This window comes from Brachycentrus maculatus, unplaced genomic scaffold, assembly GCF_059751285.1.
Source record: "Brachycentrus maculatus isolate JH-2025_06_01 unplaced genomic scaffold, ASM5975128v1 h1tg000126l, whole genome shotgun sequence".
Classification (NCBI taxonomy): Eukaryota; Metazoa; Arthropoda; class Insecta; order Trichoptera; family Brachycentridae; genus Brachycentrus; species Brachycentrus maculatus.
Window position 1 is genome coordinate 604,612 of NW_028280879.1, and position 23,386 is coordinate 627,997.

At 30.0% G+C, this 23,386-nt stretch overlaps 1 protein-coding gene across 1 annotated transcript in view; it reads right to left on the bottom strand.

Moving 5' to 3' along the window:
- The window catches only part of LOC148309369 (uncharacterized), a 210,693-nt gene that overhangs the window by 19,769 nt on the left and 167,538 nt on the right, over positions 1 to 23,386 (bottom strand). Inside the window, exons 2-4 of the mRNA XM_088260193.1 lie at positions 19,700 to 20,827; positions 15,927 to 16,056; positions 1,512 to 1,643 (exon numbers count right to left, since the gene is read on the bottom strand). Coding sequence (XP_088116319.1) covers positions 1,512 to 1,643; positions 15,927 to 16,056; positions 19,700 to 20,827 — 1,390 coding nt within the window. The remainder of the gene's footprint in view (positions 1 to 1,511; positions 1,644 to 15,926; positions 16,057 to 19,699; positions 20,828 to 23,386) is intronic.

Sequence of the window (23,386 nt, forward strand, 5' to 3'; positions counted from 1 at the left end):
TCTATTATAGGTGGTAAACTCTGTAAATGCCCAGATCTCTCACGTAAAAAAGAGTAAATAAACATACGTGAAATTCAATTTGTAGCTCGTAAGTTGTCGTCCGGAGTGGACGTATTCGCTGCGCAATGTTCAATAAAAGCAACATTTCGTATTTTTTTCCTATTTTTTATATCACATTTTCATATGGTGCACGTTTTTAACTATAACCAAACTATGAGTATTTCAATGTTTAGAATTAGTTTATAAACCCTGAGGATGACAAGGTTCTTGTCGAAACCGGTCGGAAAAAAGTGAATAAAAAGTGGTTGAAACAAAGTTGTTTTATTTTATAAAGTTTATAAAATTTTCTACAGTATCTGCGAAAAACATTCTAGAAATAAAAAAGAGTAGTTTAAGGTCGGAAATTTAGATACTATTAATTAATTGTAAAACGTGTACATGTTTCTAATGAATGATGTTCGCCATATTGTTTTTGTATTTACTTTTAATGATCTTTTTTGACGACACAGTAGAGTAATAATTTTAATTTATAGCCCTCAGGTTTTGTATGAATATCGCATTAAAGTGATGTTAATCTATTGTTTTCTAAAAATCCTCTGTTTTGCTTCCGTTCATTGTTGATTCTATACGGATGTGAGAGTTTCCCACACTAATAAAGTGCGTATATAATTATCCTATTCGTAACCAAGGCAACGGAATATGATCATTTTTCATGAATCTGGCTCATTATTTGTGCCTTGATCTTATCGTTCCGACTTAGCCCCTACGTTTCGGAAGACTGAGGATATCGTAATGAGGTCTGTAATTGCCGACTGTTGATTACTAGGTAATGGATCATTATCATGTGCTATTATTGGCTAAATTAATATGAAAAATCACAAGACTATCGGTTACATTCTTATTGAAATCTGTAGAGAACTAAGCGAGATATAAAGGTTTAAACTTTAAGATGGAGACTGATCGGAGCATTTCGTCGTAACGTAACACGTTACGATGCGAGCATTCAGGCAGTCAGTACACCGAGCCGAATGTTATGTTACGACCAAATCGGCTGTCCAAACTCAAAACACAGTAAGGGACATTTTTTTGTAGTACGTTTTTTTTTGCATTTTTGGACTAAGTAGATTCTACTTAGTCCAAAAATGCAAAAAAAAACTTACTACAAAAAATGTCCCTTACTGTGTTTTAAATTTGGACAGCCGAAATGTTCCGGTCAGTCTCCACCTTTAGATATTTTAATAAAACGAAAAACAGACACCGCTATACGTCATTAATTTTACGTCATTAGGTGTATCCCATTATGTATTTGCTTTATAGAGCTATAAGAGTAGTACTATGAATTCGTTTCTGTGACGTCATTCGTTACAATTTTACGAAAACACTGAAAATATTGATTATATTGGCTGTTATAATATAAACACAAAACAAGTCTTACACAATCCTTTATAGGTTCAGTATGTTAAATTAGTTATTCCTCACGAGTGAAGATACCCTGTTATGTAGGTACTCACCGTCCAGCCTCCTTCGGCGGTGTCTTGTTCGCAGAACACCTTGAGGAACCAGTAAGTCGTTCCTCGGATCTGCAGATAGTACACTCCCGAGTCCCGCATTCCGGCGTTCAGCAGGTCGATACAAGAATACCCCTGAAACAAGCAATTGTACACAGATTTGTTAAAAATAATCTGCTTATAATCTTGTCTCAAGGTAAAAAAAACTATACCTTTATCTAACTTATCACCTCGAGTAGATAGATTTTACATTGAAAAAAACATTAATCAGTTTTAACAGATTGTGAAGCGAGAAGAACTCTTCATTCTCAGAGATATTGATAGATCTTTGTTAATTTGAGTAAGTTATATTTTTAAATGCATGCAAAATCCTTTCCGAACAATTTGTAAGGATTTCTATATGGAGAAATCTAGATTTGCGAACAAGGATTTAAGAACACCCAAAATGTTGAATATTTAGTGAATATTTGAAGAGTATTAAAATTTTTGCAAACAAAAATTGTTTAGTATTATTTAACACTATGTATAAAGTGATCGACCCAGCCAAGGGAAGTCCTCCTATTATTCTAGAATTGATTTATGTTATTTCTGATAATTATGTACATTCATCATCAGTTTCTATTATTACTATTTCATTCAGTATATATATATATATGTAAATATATATATATATATATATATATATATATATATATATATATATATATATATATATATATATATACATATATATTTACAACATTTTTAGTGTGTCCAAATACTTGTTCACAAAATCTGGATTATCTCCAATTACAGGAGTTATTTTCATATTATTTTTTGATATCTCATCAAAGATGAAGAAGAATATGGAAGTCTGGGCATTTACGGGGCTTACGACCGGCTTATGACGGTCGTAAGCCCCGTAAATGCCCAGACTTCCATATTCTTCTTCATCTTTGATGAGATATCAAAAAATAATATACATATATACATATATATTGTTATCGTTAAAACACGAAGGAAGGGTGATCAGCCCTCCGCTTCAGGTAATATTGAATAAATATAAGATAGAAAAAATCACTTAGATTTATTTGATCCCCCAATGCGAATCGAACCCGGGACCTCCAGAACGGTAGTTGAGCATGCTGACCATTACTCTATGGAGGCTGACATATGTGTATATATATATATATATATATATATATATATATATATATATATATATATATATATATATATATATATATATATATATATATATATATATATATATATATATATATAACGTGGTAATATTTTTCTTTTGTAAATTGCGTGTAAATAATATGTAAAGTGGGTGTATAATAATAAAATAAACAATGTGTTGCTTTGTAATTAAAGTTTATTCTTAATTTATCTTTATAATAATTTTTATATCTATCTATCTATCTATCTATCTGATTCTGACAGTTATTTTTTCCTATCGGATCTCTTTTGTTTAATTCTGTGCGACGCATGCGGCATCTGGTGGTAGAACTGTTTTATGTAGGTACTTTTTGTAAGTACTTAATAAAATGTATAGGTAGGTACCTAGTTATTTTATTACATATATATATATATATATATATATATATATATATATATATATATATATATATATATATATATATATATATATATATACATTTACATTAATTATATTTATCTTGTGTAGCATATTATTTGCGTGAATAAATTACTACACTTATCTTTTTTATTCGTTCATAGAAGCGTGATGAATGTAACCATCAGAAATAATATAAATCAAATCGAGAAATATTCATTACGTACAATCGTTGAGTTATTTAGAGACATATTGTAATTAGCAATATTGAATACACCATGAAAAGAATTTAGAATTTCGCAGTGTATTAACTGGTCTGGAATGAATTACGTAATTAACAAAGTTTTCTTCAACGCATAAACAACTCCACACGTAAGTTGTAATAATTATGAAATGACATTAGAATTATCTCACTTCAAAATTAATTGCATATAAATAATTCAGTGATAAATGTGTTCAACAAATTAATTACCAAAAACGGCGTGCTACATACATATACATGTAAAGTATATTATGTTAACTCAAAGTTGAATTCAATAGTTCAACCTTACTCCAGAAACCCGGAATTGATTTAATGATTTTGAGTTTTATTAGGTCCACTCCCGGAAATAAGTTTTTTTTTCAAGTTTATAATATGAATTAAATTATTGAGCTGACATTTCTTGGTGGAACTCCATAATGAATAATAAAACAACTCAATATATATTACATTTAACCAATCTGATGTCAGTAACTACCAAACCCGGTCACTGGTAAAATAAAATAAATATATTATATTTACAACATTTTGAGTGTGTCCAAATACGTGTTCACAAAATCTAGATTATCTCCAATTACAGGAGTCACTTTCATTCGGACCTAACATACTAATAAAGGAGTCTCTGCTCAATGGAAAGCTTCTTTTGATCTCAACAATAGAGTTTCAAAATTGGTTTATATATATATATATAGATCTTCCAAGAGTTTGAGTAGTGTGGTTGTCAATGATGGGTAGAATCGGTGAATGTTACATGTGTGTAAAGTGGTCACTTAAACCAGCCTATGACGGTCGTCAGTCCCGTAAATGCCCAGACTTCCATATTCTTCTTCATCTTTGATGAGATGTCAAAGAATAATATCTATTTATATTTATTACATTTTAAAAAAGATGTTTGCATCGAAATTAGCACTGTTAAAAAATTGCAATAAAAATACAAATAAATAAGGAAAAAACAAACAAGATTAAAATTAATAGTATCCGCTTCCGTAGTGAAGAGGTTGGTGCGTTTGAATACCGTGCTAGCGGACCCGGGTGCGATTCCCAGAGAGGTCAAAATAAATATAAAGATTTATATAATAATTTACTTAGTAAATACCACCATTTCTTAAAATCTATTGTGAACGCATTTTGATGCATTCCGCATTATTTTCAAACACCGTGAATTAAAAATGGATAGATTTTACCACAAAGTGACTGCCGAATCAATTAATGACATTTATATTTAATATATGACATTGGTACCTTAAGCACATGGTTTTCTTCATAATATTACTGCTAATATACGATGCAATGACCTATGTACTATTGGATGCGGATGAAGATTAGAAAAATAAAACAAAACATTAAGATTAATTATATAGTGAATATATTTTATTTATTGTTTCGGCATTAACTTTGTGGTAAGACATGTTACAATGATTAAAGAAAACACTTGTTTTTTACCACTTGAGTTTTATTATAGTTGCAAATCACATAATAGATACTAATCACTCATTTCACTCTCATAAATTAAAATTATTACACCTTGTTCCATATAAAGGCCAAATTATGAATTATCTTGAAAATTTAGAAATCCAAAAAAACATAAATTCTAATAATAATTTACTAAATAATATATTCACCTTTGCTTTCCATTTTTCCTTTGTTTTCAAACTCCGCCCCTTGACTAACCCCTTCCCTTACTTTCCCCTCACCTTATTTTTAGAACAATTTTATATTTTTTATTTTAGTTATTATACAGACCTGAATGATGGAAGTTTAACTTTTGAAACATGTAGTCTATAATAAAACTCAAGTGGTAAAAAACAAGTGTTTTCTTTAATCATTGTAGTGAATATATATATATATATATATATATATATATATATATATATATATATATATATATATATATATATATATATATATATATATATATATATATATATATATATATATATATATATATATATATATATATATATATATATATATATATATATATATATATATATATATATATATATATATATATACATATATATATATATATATATATATTTAAATATATAATTTAAAAAAAACATTATTTTAAACCAAAGGTTTCCAATGGGGGAGAAACCGACCCCTTATAATTTTTATTATGAAACGTGTAATTTGTTATAACAGCATGATTTCTACTTGTGCATATTCCCTTTGAATATCTTTACAATGATAATGAAAAGTAATAAATTCATTTTGAAAAACAAAATTTTGCGTTAAAAAAAAGTTTTTATCGTTAAGTACAACTATTGTTGTACATACTTACCAAGTAAAACTTATATTATAAATGGATAAATATTACCACTGAGTGACTGTCGAATCAATTAATGAGGAATAGTACTTGTTAGTCCGCCTTCGTGGTGTAATGGTCAGCGTGTTTAGCCACCGTGCTGGGGGTCCCTGGTTCGATTCCCAGGTGGGTGAAAATAAATATTAGTGATTTTTACACTGTAATATTTATTTAATATTACCCTGGACTGGTTCAGAAGCGCAAGAGTGATCACTTTGCCTTTGTAAGTAATGATCAAGAAAACACCGCGTCAATTCGATACAGTGCCCTATGCACCATTGGGTGCGGATAAGGGTTATGAGTAAAAGTACTTGTTTATTATTCGCTATTTTGTTTTTTAAAAATCTATTTTGTCCGTAGTCTCGATATTCGAGGTTTCGCTATTCGAGAACTTGTTTAGGAACGTAACCACCGCGAAAAACGAATGACCAATTATGTATACACGATTCGATGTATTTTACCTGTTATTACGTATATCGGAAAAGAGAAAGAAAGTGACAGCTGCTTGACGGAAATGTAATGTAAATATATTGTTTACGAATGCGTACTAAGGAATATATCCGCTTGCTATCATAAATTTATATATATATATATATATATATATATATATATATATATATATATATATATATATATATATATATATATATATATATATATATATATATATATATATATATATATATATATATATATATATATATATATATATATATATATATATATATATATATATATATATACTAATATTTTACGCAAATTATAGAGGTCCCGGGTTCGATTCTCAGGGGCGGTCAGTTGAATTTAAGTGATTTTTTCACTATAATATTTATTCAATATTAATTAATATGAAGCGGAGGGCTGACACATTTCCTTAATGTGTTAGCGATCAAGATAACACTGCGTTTATGTGATGCAGTGCCCTATGCACCATCAGGCACCGATGAGAGTTTGAAGAAGAAGAATATTTCACAATACACGTTGTACCCGAGAACCCCGTTGAATGAAGTTGGTTTGTGGATTTTATCATACCAGGCGCGCAGAAATCGACAATTTTTCATGGAATATTTAGTTGTTGATTTGAAGCTTAAAGAAGTTTTGCTTATGGATTATATCGGGCGCACAGAAATCGACGGAGTGATTTTTCATGGACGCATTTAGTTGTCGGTTCTCCTCTAGTGCGGAATATATTAGAAGCTTTGAGAAGAATCTTTTATTGATTTTATACCAGGCGAACAGAAATGGACGGAGTAATATTTCATGGCATTTAGTATTTGATTCTGAGTGTGTGTAACACCGTTTGTAAAAATTATAACATTTTTTGAAAACGTGATTAAATTTAACGCCACAATATGAATTGATGTGAAAAAACTGTTTTAAAAATATGAATTTTAGTGATAACGATATTTAAAAAAAAATATGATAAATTCTGTCATTTAAAATTTTACAACAAGCTCTGATTAAAATAATTAAGGAACACTTGTTTTATACCACTTACTTATGACTACTAGTCACACACTACAGTTATTATTCAGACCTGACGATGGAAGTTTAGCTTCCGAAACTAGTAGTCATTAATAAACTCAAATGGTATAAAAACAATCATTTTAATATGTGGTACCACAAAGTAAATGCCGAAACAATAATTAAAAGCTCTGATTATAATACTAATCATTAAATAAATAAAAAAAAATATATATATATATATATATATATATATATATATATATATATATATATATATATATATATATATATATATATATATATATATATATATATATATATATTATTTAAGTTGAAGAGAGTTAAGTTAGTGGAATTAAATAAATGTAATTAGTAAGAAGTCTAGATGTCATTACTTATTGAATGTAAAGTTTTTTTCCTTACATCCATTTAAGGCATCGTGGAAAGTGTAGCTACCTTATTTGTAAGCGTGAGTAGAATTGATTACATGTAACTGATAGTGTACTATCACTTTAGGACATCTGGATCAATAATATTACATGAACGATTCGACGACGATAATTCTTACGTTTAGATAGTCAAACCTGTGTGTATCGACTTAGTCTGCGAGTAAAATTATTTATTAATTTTTTTATTATTTTTGAACATCTCATCAAAGATGAAGGAGAATATGGAAGTCTGGGCATTTACGGGGCTGACGACCGTCATAGGCAGGTTTAAGTGATCACTTTACACACGTGTAACATTCACCAATTCTACCCATTATTGACATCCACACTACTCAAATTCTTGGAAGTTCTATATATATGAAACAATTTAGAAACCTTGTTCTTGAATCACTAGAACTTCACTAAACATCTATTGGTGAGATGTAAAAAAGCTTTTTATTAACCACCAATAGATGTCTAGTGAAGTTCTAGTGATTCAAGAACAAGGTTTCTAAATTGTTTAATATATATAGAACTTCCAAGAATTTGAGTAGTGTGGTTGTCAATAATGGGTAGAATTGGTAAATGTTACACGTGTGTAAAGTGATCACTTAAACCAGCCTATGACGGTCGTAAAATTTGAAATTGTAAAGCCCCGTAAATGCTCAGACTTCCATATTCTTCTTCACCTTTGATGAGATGTTAAAAAATAATATGAAATTAACTCCTGTAATTGGAGATAATTCAGATTTTGTGAACAAGTATTTGGACACACTCAAAATGTTGTGTATAAATTTTTTATTTACTTGGTGGAATTACATGATGATTTAAAAATAGAAATAAATCACTTGTATCAGACCACTTTTGTGTTTATTAAGGGGATATTCGTTTTCGATATTTTTTTCTTTTCAAAACCATGTAATTATTTCGAAGAAAAATTTATTTTTCAATAAAAACGATGTTTTAAGAAAAAATCGATTACATAAAATGTTACCTGATATTAGAGGAAATTACGTTGCGACTTGTCAAATACTGGACCTTAATGTAAACAGGATTAGTTTCGTTTTTAATGTAATACAAATGTTCTCATTAACAAATGAAAAACACATACTGTGTTTGTCTCTAAAAAACCAATGTTTGTATTTTCACCTGTGTATGACAACATTTGATGTTCTGGAAACAAGTCGTGTTTACATGAATAAAATGTACCGCGGTCTTAAACAAGCGTTTTTATGATTCTACAAAATTAATGCCGAATTAAAAAAAATATTACGGTGAAGGAATAATAACAAATCTATTTCTTTCTTATTATATTAGGTTAAACTTTAGGATAAAAAACTATTTATATTTTCACCAGTTATCTACTTGTTTTGCTTAAATTCATAAAATCAGATGTGGTCTCATACAGTATTTTATTTTTATATTTTATCCAATAAAATTATAAGTAATTGATGCAGCTTATAAAATAAAATGTATATAAATGATGTGACACTTGAACATGTCATTGTTAGAAGCTTTATAAATTAGCATATCGACGTGCCCTATGTAAAGTGCTCCAACTACATATTTGTCAATTTTGAGATATTTGGATTTTTTTAAATTACCAAACATCCAAGTGACTCTGAAATCTAGCTATGGCTTATGCAACACCGCTTATCATGTCCCTACTCAGGCTTCATTCAACTTTATAAGTTTCGTAGCCTATGCCTACTCGTGAGTGGATTTACTCTTTATGTTTAAAGTTACTATAGTGTAATGTAATTCATGAGTGAAAATTCTAGGCAAAAACACTCGCTTGAGATATTTGGTATGCGTTATCAAATGACCGTTATCTACAAAAATAAACAAACAAACAAAAAATACATATAATAAATTACTCCTAGTTTTCAGAGGCATTTTCAGGCTATCTACATCGAATTTTCTAAATGAACTGAACTCCTAAAACGCTAACTACTTTATTTTGACAAAGCATAACGTTTTAAAACGATTTAATATTTATTTATCGTGTTTTTTAATGTATAATATTAGTAAAAATTTTCAGATTAAACCGTTAATTAATAAAAAAATACGTTGAAAAAAATCTTGTAAGCTCTCTCCTGTAAAGTAACAGATGTTGCAGAAGTTGCAGATACAGTACTTTACGTAGGGGCCGTCGAAATAATACCTTACATGAGAAATTTTGCAATGTGATAAAATTATTAAACAAAGTTTGACGCAAGTCCGTAATCTTTCGAAAAGGACATTGACATATTTATTTAAATTTAAGTACGCTTTCTATAAATTTAAGTTAATCTGCTATTCTCCGTGTATTATTACTAAGCAAAGTAAAAATATTAAATGATTTTACCGCAATACGCAAGCACGTACAAAAAGCTATTATAAATATCTGCGAGTCTTAAGTTATATGGCGGAAGAAAGTGAATAAGGAAAACGTGATGAAATTCGTCTCGTGTAAATGAACTGTTAATGTTATTGCATTTGAGGTAATTTAGAAAATTCGTTTCGCATTCTTCGTTTTGTCTAGAGTTGTGTTTTATTGGGTATTCGTACCCGTCTTAAATTCGGAACTGTAATTTCATAATTCCTATTTATTGTTTCGCCGGTTTTTCCTCTTTGCTTTTATGATATAATTATGAAGAAACGAACAGTTGACTGTTTTTGACCGATTCCAATTATGCGCTGGAGAGGTGGGGTATATCTAGAAAGATATAGAAGTTTTTACAGCATTTATGTAACTACAAATAATTAGCGGCTAAAAATGATAAGTTTTCTTACAGCAAGAGTGGTGGAACGCCTTTTTCTTATTTTGATAATTCACTCCGATAGTGTATTTGATTCGTTTATTTTTGAAGTCCACAGAGCGTTGCGGAACGTTTTGTGGTTGAAAAATATAAAAATTATTTTAACTCTTTCTTATCTAGTGTCATTCTGAAGCTTTTAGAGAACGTTTTAAAGTTATTGTAAAGATAAGTTAAAGTTAAGAAAAATCACTCTCAATTCTACTCCAATTATCGATTATCGATTCACCGCCTAACAAGATTCACTTAAAAAAATAACTTATTTATTGTAACTGCAGACAGTTGGTAGAATTCCATATTGAATTGTTGGGTAATATATCTAAAATTAAACAAGGTTTATTGTATTGAATTCAAAATTTATATATGTATATGTTAATATGTGACGTGCGTTTCATCTTATTAAGACATTATCAAACACTCACACACAAGAGTGTTTAATAATGTCTTAATAAGACGAAAGCGTCACATATTAAAATAAACATAAATAAATGTAGGGTTTCAATCCTATTATATTCTATCCAAAATTAAACAAGGTTTACTACCTTTAATTTTGTATATTTTACCCAACAATTCAAAAAATAACGGTAAAATAATTAGAAAACCCGGTAAAGTGTTAAATTTTAAGAATATTTATGAAATAAGAAACAGAAACAATCGTATCTCAACTCAGGATCGGCATTTTTGCGCTTAATAATTTACGCTTGAATGGAGGGAAACAATTCTGTTTTCGTAAAGAAATTAATTCCAAGAAGAAAGGGTTAATGTTGTTGTTTCTTGAAAAGACTGCGCCGCCGTAGCTTTCTAAAAACATGAATAATATAATGCGTTGTGTGTCTGCTGAATAATGGGCGATTACGGAGAGAATAGGGCTGAGTGGGATCTCGGAGATACCCTTGGCAGTTGAGAGAAATCCAAGGAACGCGTAGGAATGATAAAGGATCCGCAAATGTCACGAACGTGACAAGAGCTCTCTTGTGGCATGTGGATGGAACTCTGTTCTATTAACATATAAATCACATAACTTACATGCATATTATATTATAATTCAGAGGCGGACTTAAATGAACAGCAGTGCATAATCGGCTGTTCAAACTTAAAACACAGTAAGGGACATTTTTTTAGTACGTTTTTTTTGCATTTTTGGACTATTTAGAATCTACTTAGTCCAAAAATGCAAAAAAACATACGACAAAATAATGTCCCTTACTGTGTTTTGAGTTTGGATAGCCGTTATGGCAGTACATATTTTTTGACATCTCAACATAGATGAAGAAGAATATGGAAGTCTGGGTATTTACTGTGCCAGCGATTACTTTACACACGTGTAACATTCACCAATTCTATCCATGATTGACAACTACACTACTAAAATTTTTGGAAGCTCTATATATATAATCCAATTTTGAAATATTGTACTAGAATCACTAGAATTTACACTAGTGACATCTATTGGAGAGACGAAGAAGCTTTTTTTGTTGATTGAGCAGAAACACTTACACTTATATTATTTTGAGAAATAAAAATAAAATAATATATCAATGTGATCAACAAAGTTAATGCTTTCAATATTCAAAACTATTATATTTGTTTACTTTATAAAATTAAACAACTTTGTTTTAACCACTTTTTTTATTATTAGTACACTTTAACCTACCGGTTTCCACAAGAACCTTGTCATCATCAGGGTTTAATAAATTCTAAAACATTAAAAACATTAAAATATTCATAATTAATTAGATTCCTTTACCAAAAACAATGTAAATATAATGAATTTAATAAAACCCTCATGATGACAAGATTCTTGTCGAAACCGGTATGTCAAAGTGTACATACTAATAATAAAAAGTGGTTAAAACAAAGTTGTTTCATTTTATAAAGTTTATAAAATGTGCCACAAAGTATCTGCGAAAATCATTCAAGAAATCTTATATTTGTGTCTGAATCCTGGATGTATCTGTATACTGGAGATTACACAAATACTTTCTAAGATGGGATTCGGTCATGAGTTCCGCACGCTCGCACTTTAGTTATGCAGCTACTACCTGTTTCAATTGCCCGATAAAGATAACTTTTAATGTTTGATTTACTATCTAATAATAATTTGACGCTTCTCGCTGCATACATCTGACGTAATCATGCCATCCAAATCGTTATGTTTACTTGAATAATTTTCTTTAATTTATTCATACATTTCGTAATTACGTACCTAAGACTTATTTGAGTATCAACAATGATCTAACAGAATGATGTACTGTATTTGTATTTTTTTAAGTATGATTTATTTGAGTTTTGGTTATGTTTGTATGAAAAATATTTACGTTTAAACTAAGTCTAATTTTAAATAGTATGAAAAGTATATATTATTTCGAGAAATAAAAATACTTTGTGTTCTGATCCACTCATATTTTTATTAACCAACTAGTTTCGGCAACAACCTGTTGCCCTATTCAGGGTTACATTTATTACTAGGGTTACATTGTAACCCTGAAGAGGGCAACAGGTTATTGCCGAAACTAGTTGGTTAATAAAAATGTGAGTGGATCAGAACAAAAAGTATTTTTATTTCTCGAAATAATATATCAATATGATCCACAAAGTTAATGCTTTCAATATTCAAAACATGAAAAGTATATTTTTCTGTAAGACAGTTTTCTGGTTAGATATTTTTAGCAGCAAAACGATTATAAGTAACTAACTATAACTTCGCTTCCTCATATTGGTAAGCAGAGAGGATAGAATGTCATAAAGTATTACGGGAACGATGTTTTCAATTGAAGCATAAATTTAACTTCCAAAATATGAGTATTTTAGTTGTCAATAATGGATAGAAAGGTGAATATTACACGCATGTAAAGTGATCACTTAAATCAGTTTATGACTGGTCGTAAGTCCTGTAAACACCCAGACTCCCAAATTCTCCATCATCTATGTTAAAATATATATATATATATTTTTATAAAAAAGAGACATATTTGTGTTTTTATTATTTACACAAATATTTCAATTTCATACTATTTCTGTGAGCCTAAGCGGCTCATTATTAGAAATAGGTATCAAATTGTGGTAGAGTGGGTTCGAACCGAGAAATTCTGACTTAAGATTCCGCGATAGTAACCACGGGACCACTACCCGACAATACTGTATGCAAAATTGATAATACTGTATGCTCATTTCAATAATTGATTCGGCAGTCATTTTGTGGTAATATCAATCTGTTTTAATTTTTTTTTAAATTTCTTTAATTAGCTTACATTACAATAATACAAACTATTATTAAACTTAATTTACATTTTATATATATATATATATATATATATATATATATATATATATATATATATATATATATATATATATATATATATATATATATATATATATATATATATATATATATATATATATATATATATATATATATATATATATATATATATATATATATATATATATATATATATATATATATATATATATATATATATATATATATATATATATATATATATATATATATATATATATATATATATATATATAAATATATATATATATATATATATATATAATAATTAAAGAAAACACTTCGTTTTTTACCACTTGAGTTTAATTATAGACTACATGTTTCAGAAGCTAAACTTCCATCATTCAGGTCTGTATAATAACTAAAATATAAAATATAAAATTGTTCTATAAATAAGGATAGGGGGAAAGTAAGGGGAAGGGGTTAGTCAAGGAACGGAGTTTGAAAACAAAGGAAAAATTGAAAGCAATGGCGAAGAATTTTGAAACAATATATTATTTAATAAATTATTATTAGAATTCAGGTTTTTTTGTATTTCTAAATTTTCAAGATAATTCATAATTTGGCCTTTATATGGAACAAGGTGTAATAATTTTAATTTATGGGAGTGAAATGAGTGATTAGTATCTATTATATGATTTGCAAATTCCGAAAAAAAATTACTAACAAGACCGCTTTGATGTTCTTTAATTCTAATCTTTAAATTTCTCGCAGTTTGGCCAATATATTTTCTATCACAATCTCCACACGAAATTTCATAAACACCACTTTTTTGTAATAAATCAATTTTAGATTTTGAGTTATCGAGGATTTTATGTAAATTATTATTTGTATAATATGCAGGTTGGATATGGGAGGGTAAGATTTTCGAAATATTTTTAGTTATTGAACCCGTATATAAAATTTTTCGCCAAGATTTATTTTTTATTGAATCATTATTAAAATGGCCAGTTTCCATTCATTATTAAATAGACTAATTAATATCCCCCTCAGTAACTCAAATTATAATCGTGAATTAAACACAATTAAACTAATAGCAAAAAACAACGGGTATAATAGCGCGCTAATAGATAAAATGTTAAAAAATAAAATTAAAAATAATTTTACCAAAAAATACATATATTCAGCACCTAATAATGATTCAATAAAAAATAAATCTTGGCGAAAAATTTTATATACGGGTTCAATAACTAAAAATATTTCGAAAATCTTACCCTCCCATATCCAACCTGCATATTATACAAATAATAATTTACATAAAATCCTCGATAACTCAAAATCTAAAATTGATTTATTACAAAAAAGTGGTGTTTATGAAATTTCGTGTGGAGATTGTGATAGAAAATATATTGGCCAAACTGCGAGAAATTTAAAGATTAGAATTAAAGAACATCAAAGCGGTCTTGTTAGTAATTATTTTTCGGAATTTGCAAATCATATAATAGATACTAATCACTCATTTCACTCCCATAAATTAAAATTATTACACCTTGTTCCATATAAAGGCCAAATTATGAATTATCTTGAAAATTTAGAAATACAAAAAAACCTGAATTCTAATAATAATTTATTAAATAATATATTGTTTCAAAATTCTTCGCCATTGCTTTCAATTTTTCCTTTGTTTTCAAACTCCGTTCCTTGACTAACCCCTTCCCCTTACTTTCCCCCTATCCTTATTTATAGAACAATTTTATATTTTATATTTTAGTTATTATACAGACCTGAATGATGGAAGTTTAGCTTCTGAAACATGTAGTCTATAATTAAACTCAAGTGGTAAAAAACGAAGTGTTTTCTTTAATTATTGTAACATGTCTTACCACAAAGTTAATGCCGAAACAATAAATAAAATATATATATATATATATATATATATATATATATATATATATATATATATATATATATATATATATATATATATATATATATATATATATATATATATATATATATATATATATATATATATATACATACATTTACATCTCCTTACTTTAAACAAAACATTTATTTTCAAATTCTTTCAGACTCTTTTCATTCTTCATATATTCAGACATCCCATCATGCATTTTCGAACCCTTATACATTAATCAATTTTTTGAATGTGAATTGTGCGCGGAATGCATCGAAACACGCGTCACAATCAATTTTAAGAAATACGTATAGTATTTAATTAACTTACCAAAACTTAAATTAAAAACTAAATGCTCTTTTGCTAGAAATCACTAAAAGTTTGCAATCATTCTTTATTTATATTATGTTTGTATATAAATGGTGATCTTACCTTGATATCTTTATAATTGGCGAGAAGGTCTGTTGCAAACGTGGAGTTGGCTATGGAGGGTTTGTTCTTGACGCTGGGAAAGATGACACCACCCTTTCTCGCTGTCAAGACACTGTTTGCGCCATTCACACTGTTGGGATAATTATAACATATAAATACATATATACATAAAATAAAACTGACAATTTAAAGGGACTTCATCACATACATAATATTTAATTATCAAATTATACCGTATTCTAAAAATTAGAATATGACATATCGCTCACTCCTTTCAAGAACGTCATTAATCAAAAAACTTGATTTTCCAGGAGAACGTTTTTAAAATTTAAAAATATACATATTACAATGTATTAAAAATAAATATCAAGCCACTTAATGAACTACAATATTTACTGTACAACAGATCATTTTTAGGTAAAACCTAAAGGTTTTTTCTCCATTTAAAAAATATTTAGTATATTTAAAAAAAAAAGTTAAACAATACCTTTTCTTCAAAATGCAAAAACAACACTTTCTGCCCTGTAGCGGGTAAATATTAAGTTAAAAATATGCATCTTTTTCTGGGATAAAGTACATTTTCAGGGCATTCCGAAAACATGTACAACTGAAAATTGACGATTTTTGATTTATGACGTTCTCGAAAGGAGTGAGCGATATTTATGAAGTTATAAATTTTCTAAAACACGTGTAGTATTGAATATTATTAAATCTGTCTCCGTTTTGTAGATACTCAAATATAAAGATATCTTCAAAACTTTATTATAATTTTTCTTCTTCTTCTTCGGCCTGTTTTTAAGATGAATCAGCCTCCGGCGATATTGATTCCCAGCTTGATACATCTTTCTTGTGGTCTGCCTGGGAATCGTCTACGTTGGCCTTGCAGTGCAATGTGGGGGAGTCTGGATGGTTCTTTTTTCCTCATATGCGCATACCATTGTCTTTTTCGTTGTCTTCCCCACCTAACGACGTTTTGGATCTCTCATATTTCTCTTATCCTGGTGTTCCTTATTTTATCTAATATACTCTTGCCAGATATGCTCCTTTAATATGAGTCTTCATATCTGAAACTCTTTGCGAGTTTGTTAATATACAAGGCGTAAATAACTTATATTTCGATTTTGGTGTAAAATTCTACATTAGCTTGCAACACCTTTTTTTAACATCTCATCAAAGATGAAGAAGAATATGGAATATATTTGATGAGATGTTAAAAAATAATATGAAAATAACTCCTATAATTGGAGATAATCCAGATTTTGTGAACAAGTATTTGGACACACTCAAAATGTTGTAAATAGTGCGCATCGTTACCTTGTCAGTGCCTAAGGTTTCGTATTTTTTTTAATGTAATTGTAATATGGAAAATTGCAAAATATACTTCTATTTCTATGAAATTTTATCGAATCAACGAAAATAATTCTCAAAGCACTCATATTAAAAAGAACCCACTTCTTCTTTATTTCTGTTGACAACGATAGACAATAGAAAAATAACTATTTATTAGTTTTATTACTGAACAAATAATTAAAAACATTTTGAGTGTGTCCAAATACTTGTTCACAAATCGGGATTATCTCCAATTATAGGAGTAATTTTTCATATTATTTTTTGATCTATCTCATCAAAGGGTTGATTTTTTTGTTTGTATGAAGACGACTAAAAGTGATTTTTTTAAACACAATCAATGATATTATGTTAAGTAATTAAAAAAGTTATTTTGCTAAGAACATGACTATACTTATTCCAAATTATTCACTTATACGCAATAAGAAAAATAGTCAGCTAGATAAACTAGATGTAAATAATTGTACATAACAATTTTTAAGTACTTCATTGCCTTATTGAACTGGTTTCGCATTAAGATCTTACATAAATACACGCTTTACCAAGAAAATAAATAACTTAGTAGCAGAGACACGCGATGACAGATTAACCCTTTTAATACTATGGTGAAGTATTGTCCCAGCGAAATTCTAATAATTACTAAAATAATTTAAATGCTTAGAAATGCATTGGGATCTGGGATTTTAGTACTGTACGGTCATAGGCTCGTAAACAAGTCCAAACCTGTCTGCTTTGTTACTGTTTGCTGTCTGCTTTTTTTTCCATACAACTTTGTCAATCTAGATGTTGCTAGCAAACAGTAGACGCGTGTCACGCTTATTACTAACTGTGTTTTTATATGTGCTGTGCTCGGAATTACCAAGTAAGTTATTTATAATTTTGTTTTACTTATTAAGTGTGCAGCAATAGTTTATATGATTTTTTTATTTCCGAAAAAAAAGGGAGTTATATATCTATTTTACTATCATAAATACTGTAAGGACACATACGACCCACTCACCAATACTATTGGGACAATACGTTCCAATTATTATTTTGCAATAATCAATAAATAATATGATCATTTATTTAAATATTTGTTTTTTTCCGTCAAACTAAATTAGCAATAAATATTTTGTGCTATAAATATCACATGAATTATTTAAAAAAAATCGTTTTGAAAGGGTTAAAAAGAGATGCTGATAAAAAATTAACAAAGTTATACAAAACTCAAAGGCGTGCGGTGTGATTGTTTTGTCAACTGTGGGCAGCTTTTGGACTTTGTAAACAGTGTTATTATTGCGATGGGAAGTGTTATCAATATCCGTATTTCAAGACCTACCTATAAGATACTATATAGAACTTAAACCTCATGAGCATATAACTCACTTCCATAGTCTAATTAATCATAATACATTCAGAAACACATAAAGAGTCAAACTGGCTTTAAAGGACGTATTCCAGAATGAGCTATACGTTGTATATATAAAATTTCAAGAGATGCTGATCATCTACATCCTATGGGCGAAACGCGCCTACTACGTGGCCTAGACATCCAAACGATGGAGTTTTGTTAATAAATTGTAATATTTGTATTCATTTCTATTACGCCTACATACAAATGAAAATTCGTTTTTCATTGAATGGGAAAATATCAAAGAAACGTTGAAATACATCTTTGTATACCAAAAAGAATTTCGCTGTAGCCTGCCTCACGTTATTTCTTCTCGATTCTAAGTTTTAATCATTATTTCCCAAAGCACAGACTCACGCTTTGGTTGCGTTTCCGGGTACGTTTATACTGATTCGTCTCAATTATTGCGTAAATTCCTCACAATTTCGAAAGGAGATGTCGATATTGGGACAGACAGAAGGAACACACCAGGTTTCCACTTTGTTATTACCTTCGCCATTATTATACCTCGAGGGTAAAAGTGAGAGTATTTCAGATGCAAATCATAGGGCATGCAAGGTTTTACTATACTTTCACATTTCATTTCTACACCGGTACTTTGCTTCGTGTCTTTTTATTTACGACCTTCTTTCACTCGTATTTCTATGAAAGACACTTGCATTTTGAATTATTATGGAGAATACATGAGCTTAGAAGATAAAAGTGAAAAATGAAAGACACTTGCATTTTGAATTATTATGGAGAATACATGAGCTTAGAAGATAAAAGTGAAAATTCTATTTGAATTCCCATCGTAACTTTACAACTCATTACGATATGTGTAAGCTTATTGTTTTCGATTGTATTATAATTAATATTTTAGAATATACAGAGTAATCATATTAAAGAACATCTAATGCACGGATTTTGTAGAGAAGTTTTAGGGATCACGATTGCACACGAATTTATAATAATTTGAAATGAATGCCGCTATTGGGACTAAAATTGGAAATTGGATGGACGTAACGTGTTTTGAATTATGATGGGAACGTACCTGGTGTCTGTAGTAGTGGTGGCATCGCTAGTGGTAGTGGTGCTGGTGGAAGTAGTTGTACCGGAAGTTGTTGATGTTGTGGGCATCGTGGTAGCTAATGGAGGCTCCTCGCCGCTGTAGCGGGTCAAGTCGTACTCCACTAGCCTGTCGATGGTCGGGTCCAGCAACAGATCCGCCGGCACAGGTCGCGCCGAGAAGCTCGCCGCATCCACTTCCTGCTTCTTCAGCTTCTCTATAATAAGATTCGCCTTCACGTTGAGGTCGTCGTGGATCTGGCCGATCGCTCTCTCCTGCCGCTGCGTCTGCGTGAGCAGCTCATCGGACTTCGGCACCAAGTCGTCCACCGAGCTCTTGGTCCCCACGACGACGTCCCACACCTCGTCCATCTTCTCGGAGACGTTGATGACTGGCAGCATCCTCCTCACGAGGTTGTCTATCTTGCTGGTGTGGCCCAGGTGCCTGGCGGACTGCGGAGACGAGGAGTTGGACACCGTCACCGCTCCTTCCGGCTCCATCACGGCACTGTGAACTTCCGACACGATATTCAACACTTTCCCGAGATTCTCGGACACCAGGTTAATATGAAACTGTAATTTTCTGTCGACGTTTCCGGTTGCCGTACGCAATTGTTCGAGCTCCTTGGTAATGTGGTTAATGACTTCGGCGTTCATCGCTTTCGTGATTTCTAGAACGTTCATGCTTATGGGTTTCTTTTCGCTCGCTTCGGCATTTATGTCATCGACAGGTAAGAAATTGCTGTCGATCTGATTCTTCAACCCCACTAACTTGGAGTCGATATCGGATACTTTCTGGTCTAGAGAGACGAGGCGCCTGTCCAGAGTATCCCCGTCCTCCTTCATGACCTTGTCGCTGCCGACATTACTATCCCTGGATAATCCGCGTAAGATATTACTACCCGGGGGCTGCTGATGGAATAGTTTAAGATCAATAGTTCGTAATTTGGAAATAATGTCGTCCGTTTTATCAATATTATCGTTGACTCGAGAATCCAGAGCTTCCACGCGTCGCATCAAGTGTTCAACGGCTTTATCTAGATTTTCAATCCTCTGCAGCTTCGTTTCCAACGTACTCACTATCACTTCGAATACGTTAAATATGTACTGTTCCCTGAAACAAAACAACAACAAAAATTAAAATTTGATAGTTGGAAATGCAAATGGTATTATTGGTTTTAGATATATGTATGTACATATGTAGATTTACAGCCCTCGATACACCAGAGGTGAGCCAAGAGAGTGGATATGAAGCCTAATTAATATGATAGTGGTTACCGGTAAGAAATACTCATGTGACATCCGGTGTGGCCAATAACAGACACTGTGTAGGTACTGTGTTTATGTCTGCTGAATTAGAACACTGGCTATCAAGGACAGTCATACTTCTCTTTCATTAACTGAGAAGGTTACCTATGTGGACTGGTATCTAATCAATTCGCCGGCCCGTTCACTCTCAATCAGATATGTTTGTTTTATGCACTTATTCGGCTCTTATAATTACAGTCAAGCACCTGTTTCATTAGAATTCCGCACAGTCGTAGGCCTTATGGTTCACCAGACTACCATTAATAGTGAACGCTTAAAATATCCTTCGATAAAGGTCAATGTTTGCACCTATGTCGTTTAACTGCGCAATGTACCTAAAACGAGGCTTTTCGCTGCTGTATTTGTTCAAATCAGAACTAAATTAAACTGAGTAATTAAAAGTGTATTTAACACACTTAAAATTATCTACCCATGATAACCAATGTGTTTTTCTCATTTATTTCATTTAAATATGCTTCTTATGCCTGTTTATTATACCTGATTATTGTTTTTATATTTTTCCATGTATTAGTTTTGGTTATTTAAAAAAATATATTTTTTGTAATTTTATTATTTGTTTTCCAGTCTTGTTAACCTTAATCCCATGTCCCAAAATGAGAAATAGAAATTAATCATCGGGAATATTATGTATATGACTTATGTACATAATATGTTTTGAAAAATAAATAAATAAATAAACCACACTATTATTTTTTTTGGAACTTCTTTATATATTATTCAAATTCGAAACAAATTGCTTGAATTGACTAGAACTTCAAAAAATAATTTTAACAAATGAATCTGATTTTTTTTATAAACATACTTATGTCTATAATTATTTAAAAAAATAAATGCAATCTCAGAAGAAAAAAAAAACATTAATTTTTCATTCAAAAGAATATGTCAATGTCGTGTGAAATTGGCTTGTCATCGGAATTTTCAATATCGATGCGCATTCTCCGATTAATAAACATTTAAATTTCATTATTTTATTTATTGTTTCGGCATTAACTTTGTGGTAAGACATGTTACAATGATTAAAGAAAACGGACGAAGTTTTTTCCTTTGTTTTCAAACTCCGTCCCTTGACTAACCCCTTCCCCTTACTTTCCCCTCTCCTTATTCATAGAACAATTTTATATTTTATATTTAAGTTACTATACAGACCTGAATGATGGAAGTTTAACTTCTGAAACATGTAGTCTATAATAAAACTCAAGTGTTAAAAACGAAGTGTTTTCTTAAATCATTGTAACATGTCTTACCACAAAGTTAATGCCGAAACGAAGTGTTTTCTTTAATCATCATTTTAAATTTCATCGTTACTTTCACTAATTTGAGTATAAAAACCAATTTTAACATCACTATTCAATGAATCTGACATTGCAAGGCGAAAAACAATAGGATTTTGCAAAAAAAAATGTCTTTTTTTACTAATTAGATTTGTTTATTTGTGAATATTATTGATGAATTGAAACCCGCGCCACAAACCTCTCAGCTCATAAATATATCAAAATACACTGGTATCAACGTCGGTATATCGACGGGCCGCACTTTTAGCAAAGTATACAAGAGTCGATATATTGATTCTCAGCACTAAAGGTTAATGACCTAAAAGAGATACTAGATTGAGATCTATGCGGACCGCCCATGATTGGGATCACAGACGGACCTTGAGAGAGGCCTATACCCAAATCTGGGTGTAAAAAGCTCCTTTAGTATGTAATAAGTAGATGGATATTTTATTAAGTTTATATTAAAGTGTCTCTTATCAGTCACAAATGCAACATTGGAAATAAAAAATGCAAAATACATCATTGCATGGTGAGAGAATTCAAGCATATCACCTTGCCCCATGAATCTATCATCCAACGCCACGGGCGCCATTAAAACCAATAAAAATAACAAATAAATAATATATATTTGATTTATTCATCTATAATAACATACGTTTTACATGCGTATATATGAATCGTTAATTTTCCTGTTGCGAATAGTTCTTTATTTCTTTATTTTTTATTTAATTAAGTAATTGATTACTAAAGGTAAGCGGAATGAAGCAAGGATATTTTTAAAGTTAAAAAAATACTGTTGATATTTAAGAAGAATTAGAAATCCACTCGACTGGTTAGGTATGTATTATTTATGGTACATTCACATTTCCTTTAAGTATGACGCTGAAACATTCCTTGCAAATACATTCATTTACGCCCATAATTGATTATCGAAACATGAATATACTCATTACACAATAGTTAACATGGAAATTAATAGGCACATAATTGCAGATAGATAAATTGTTTAGAAACCATTTAACAGAAGTAATAATTACTCTATGTTTGATTGAATATGCATTAAAATAGTC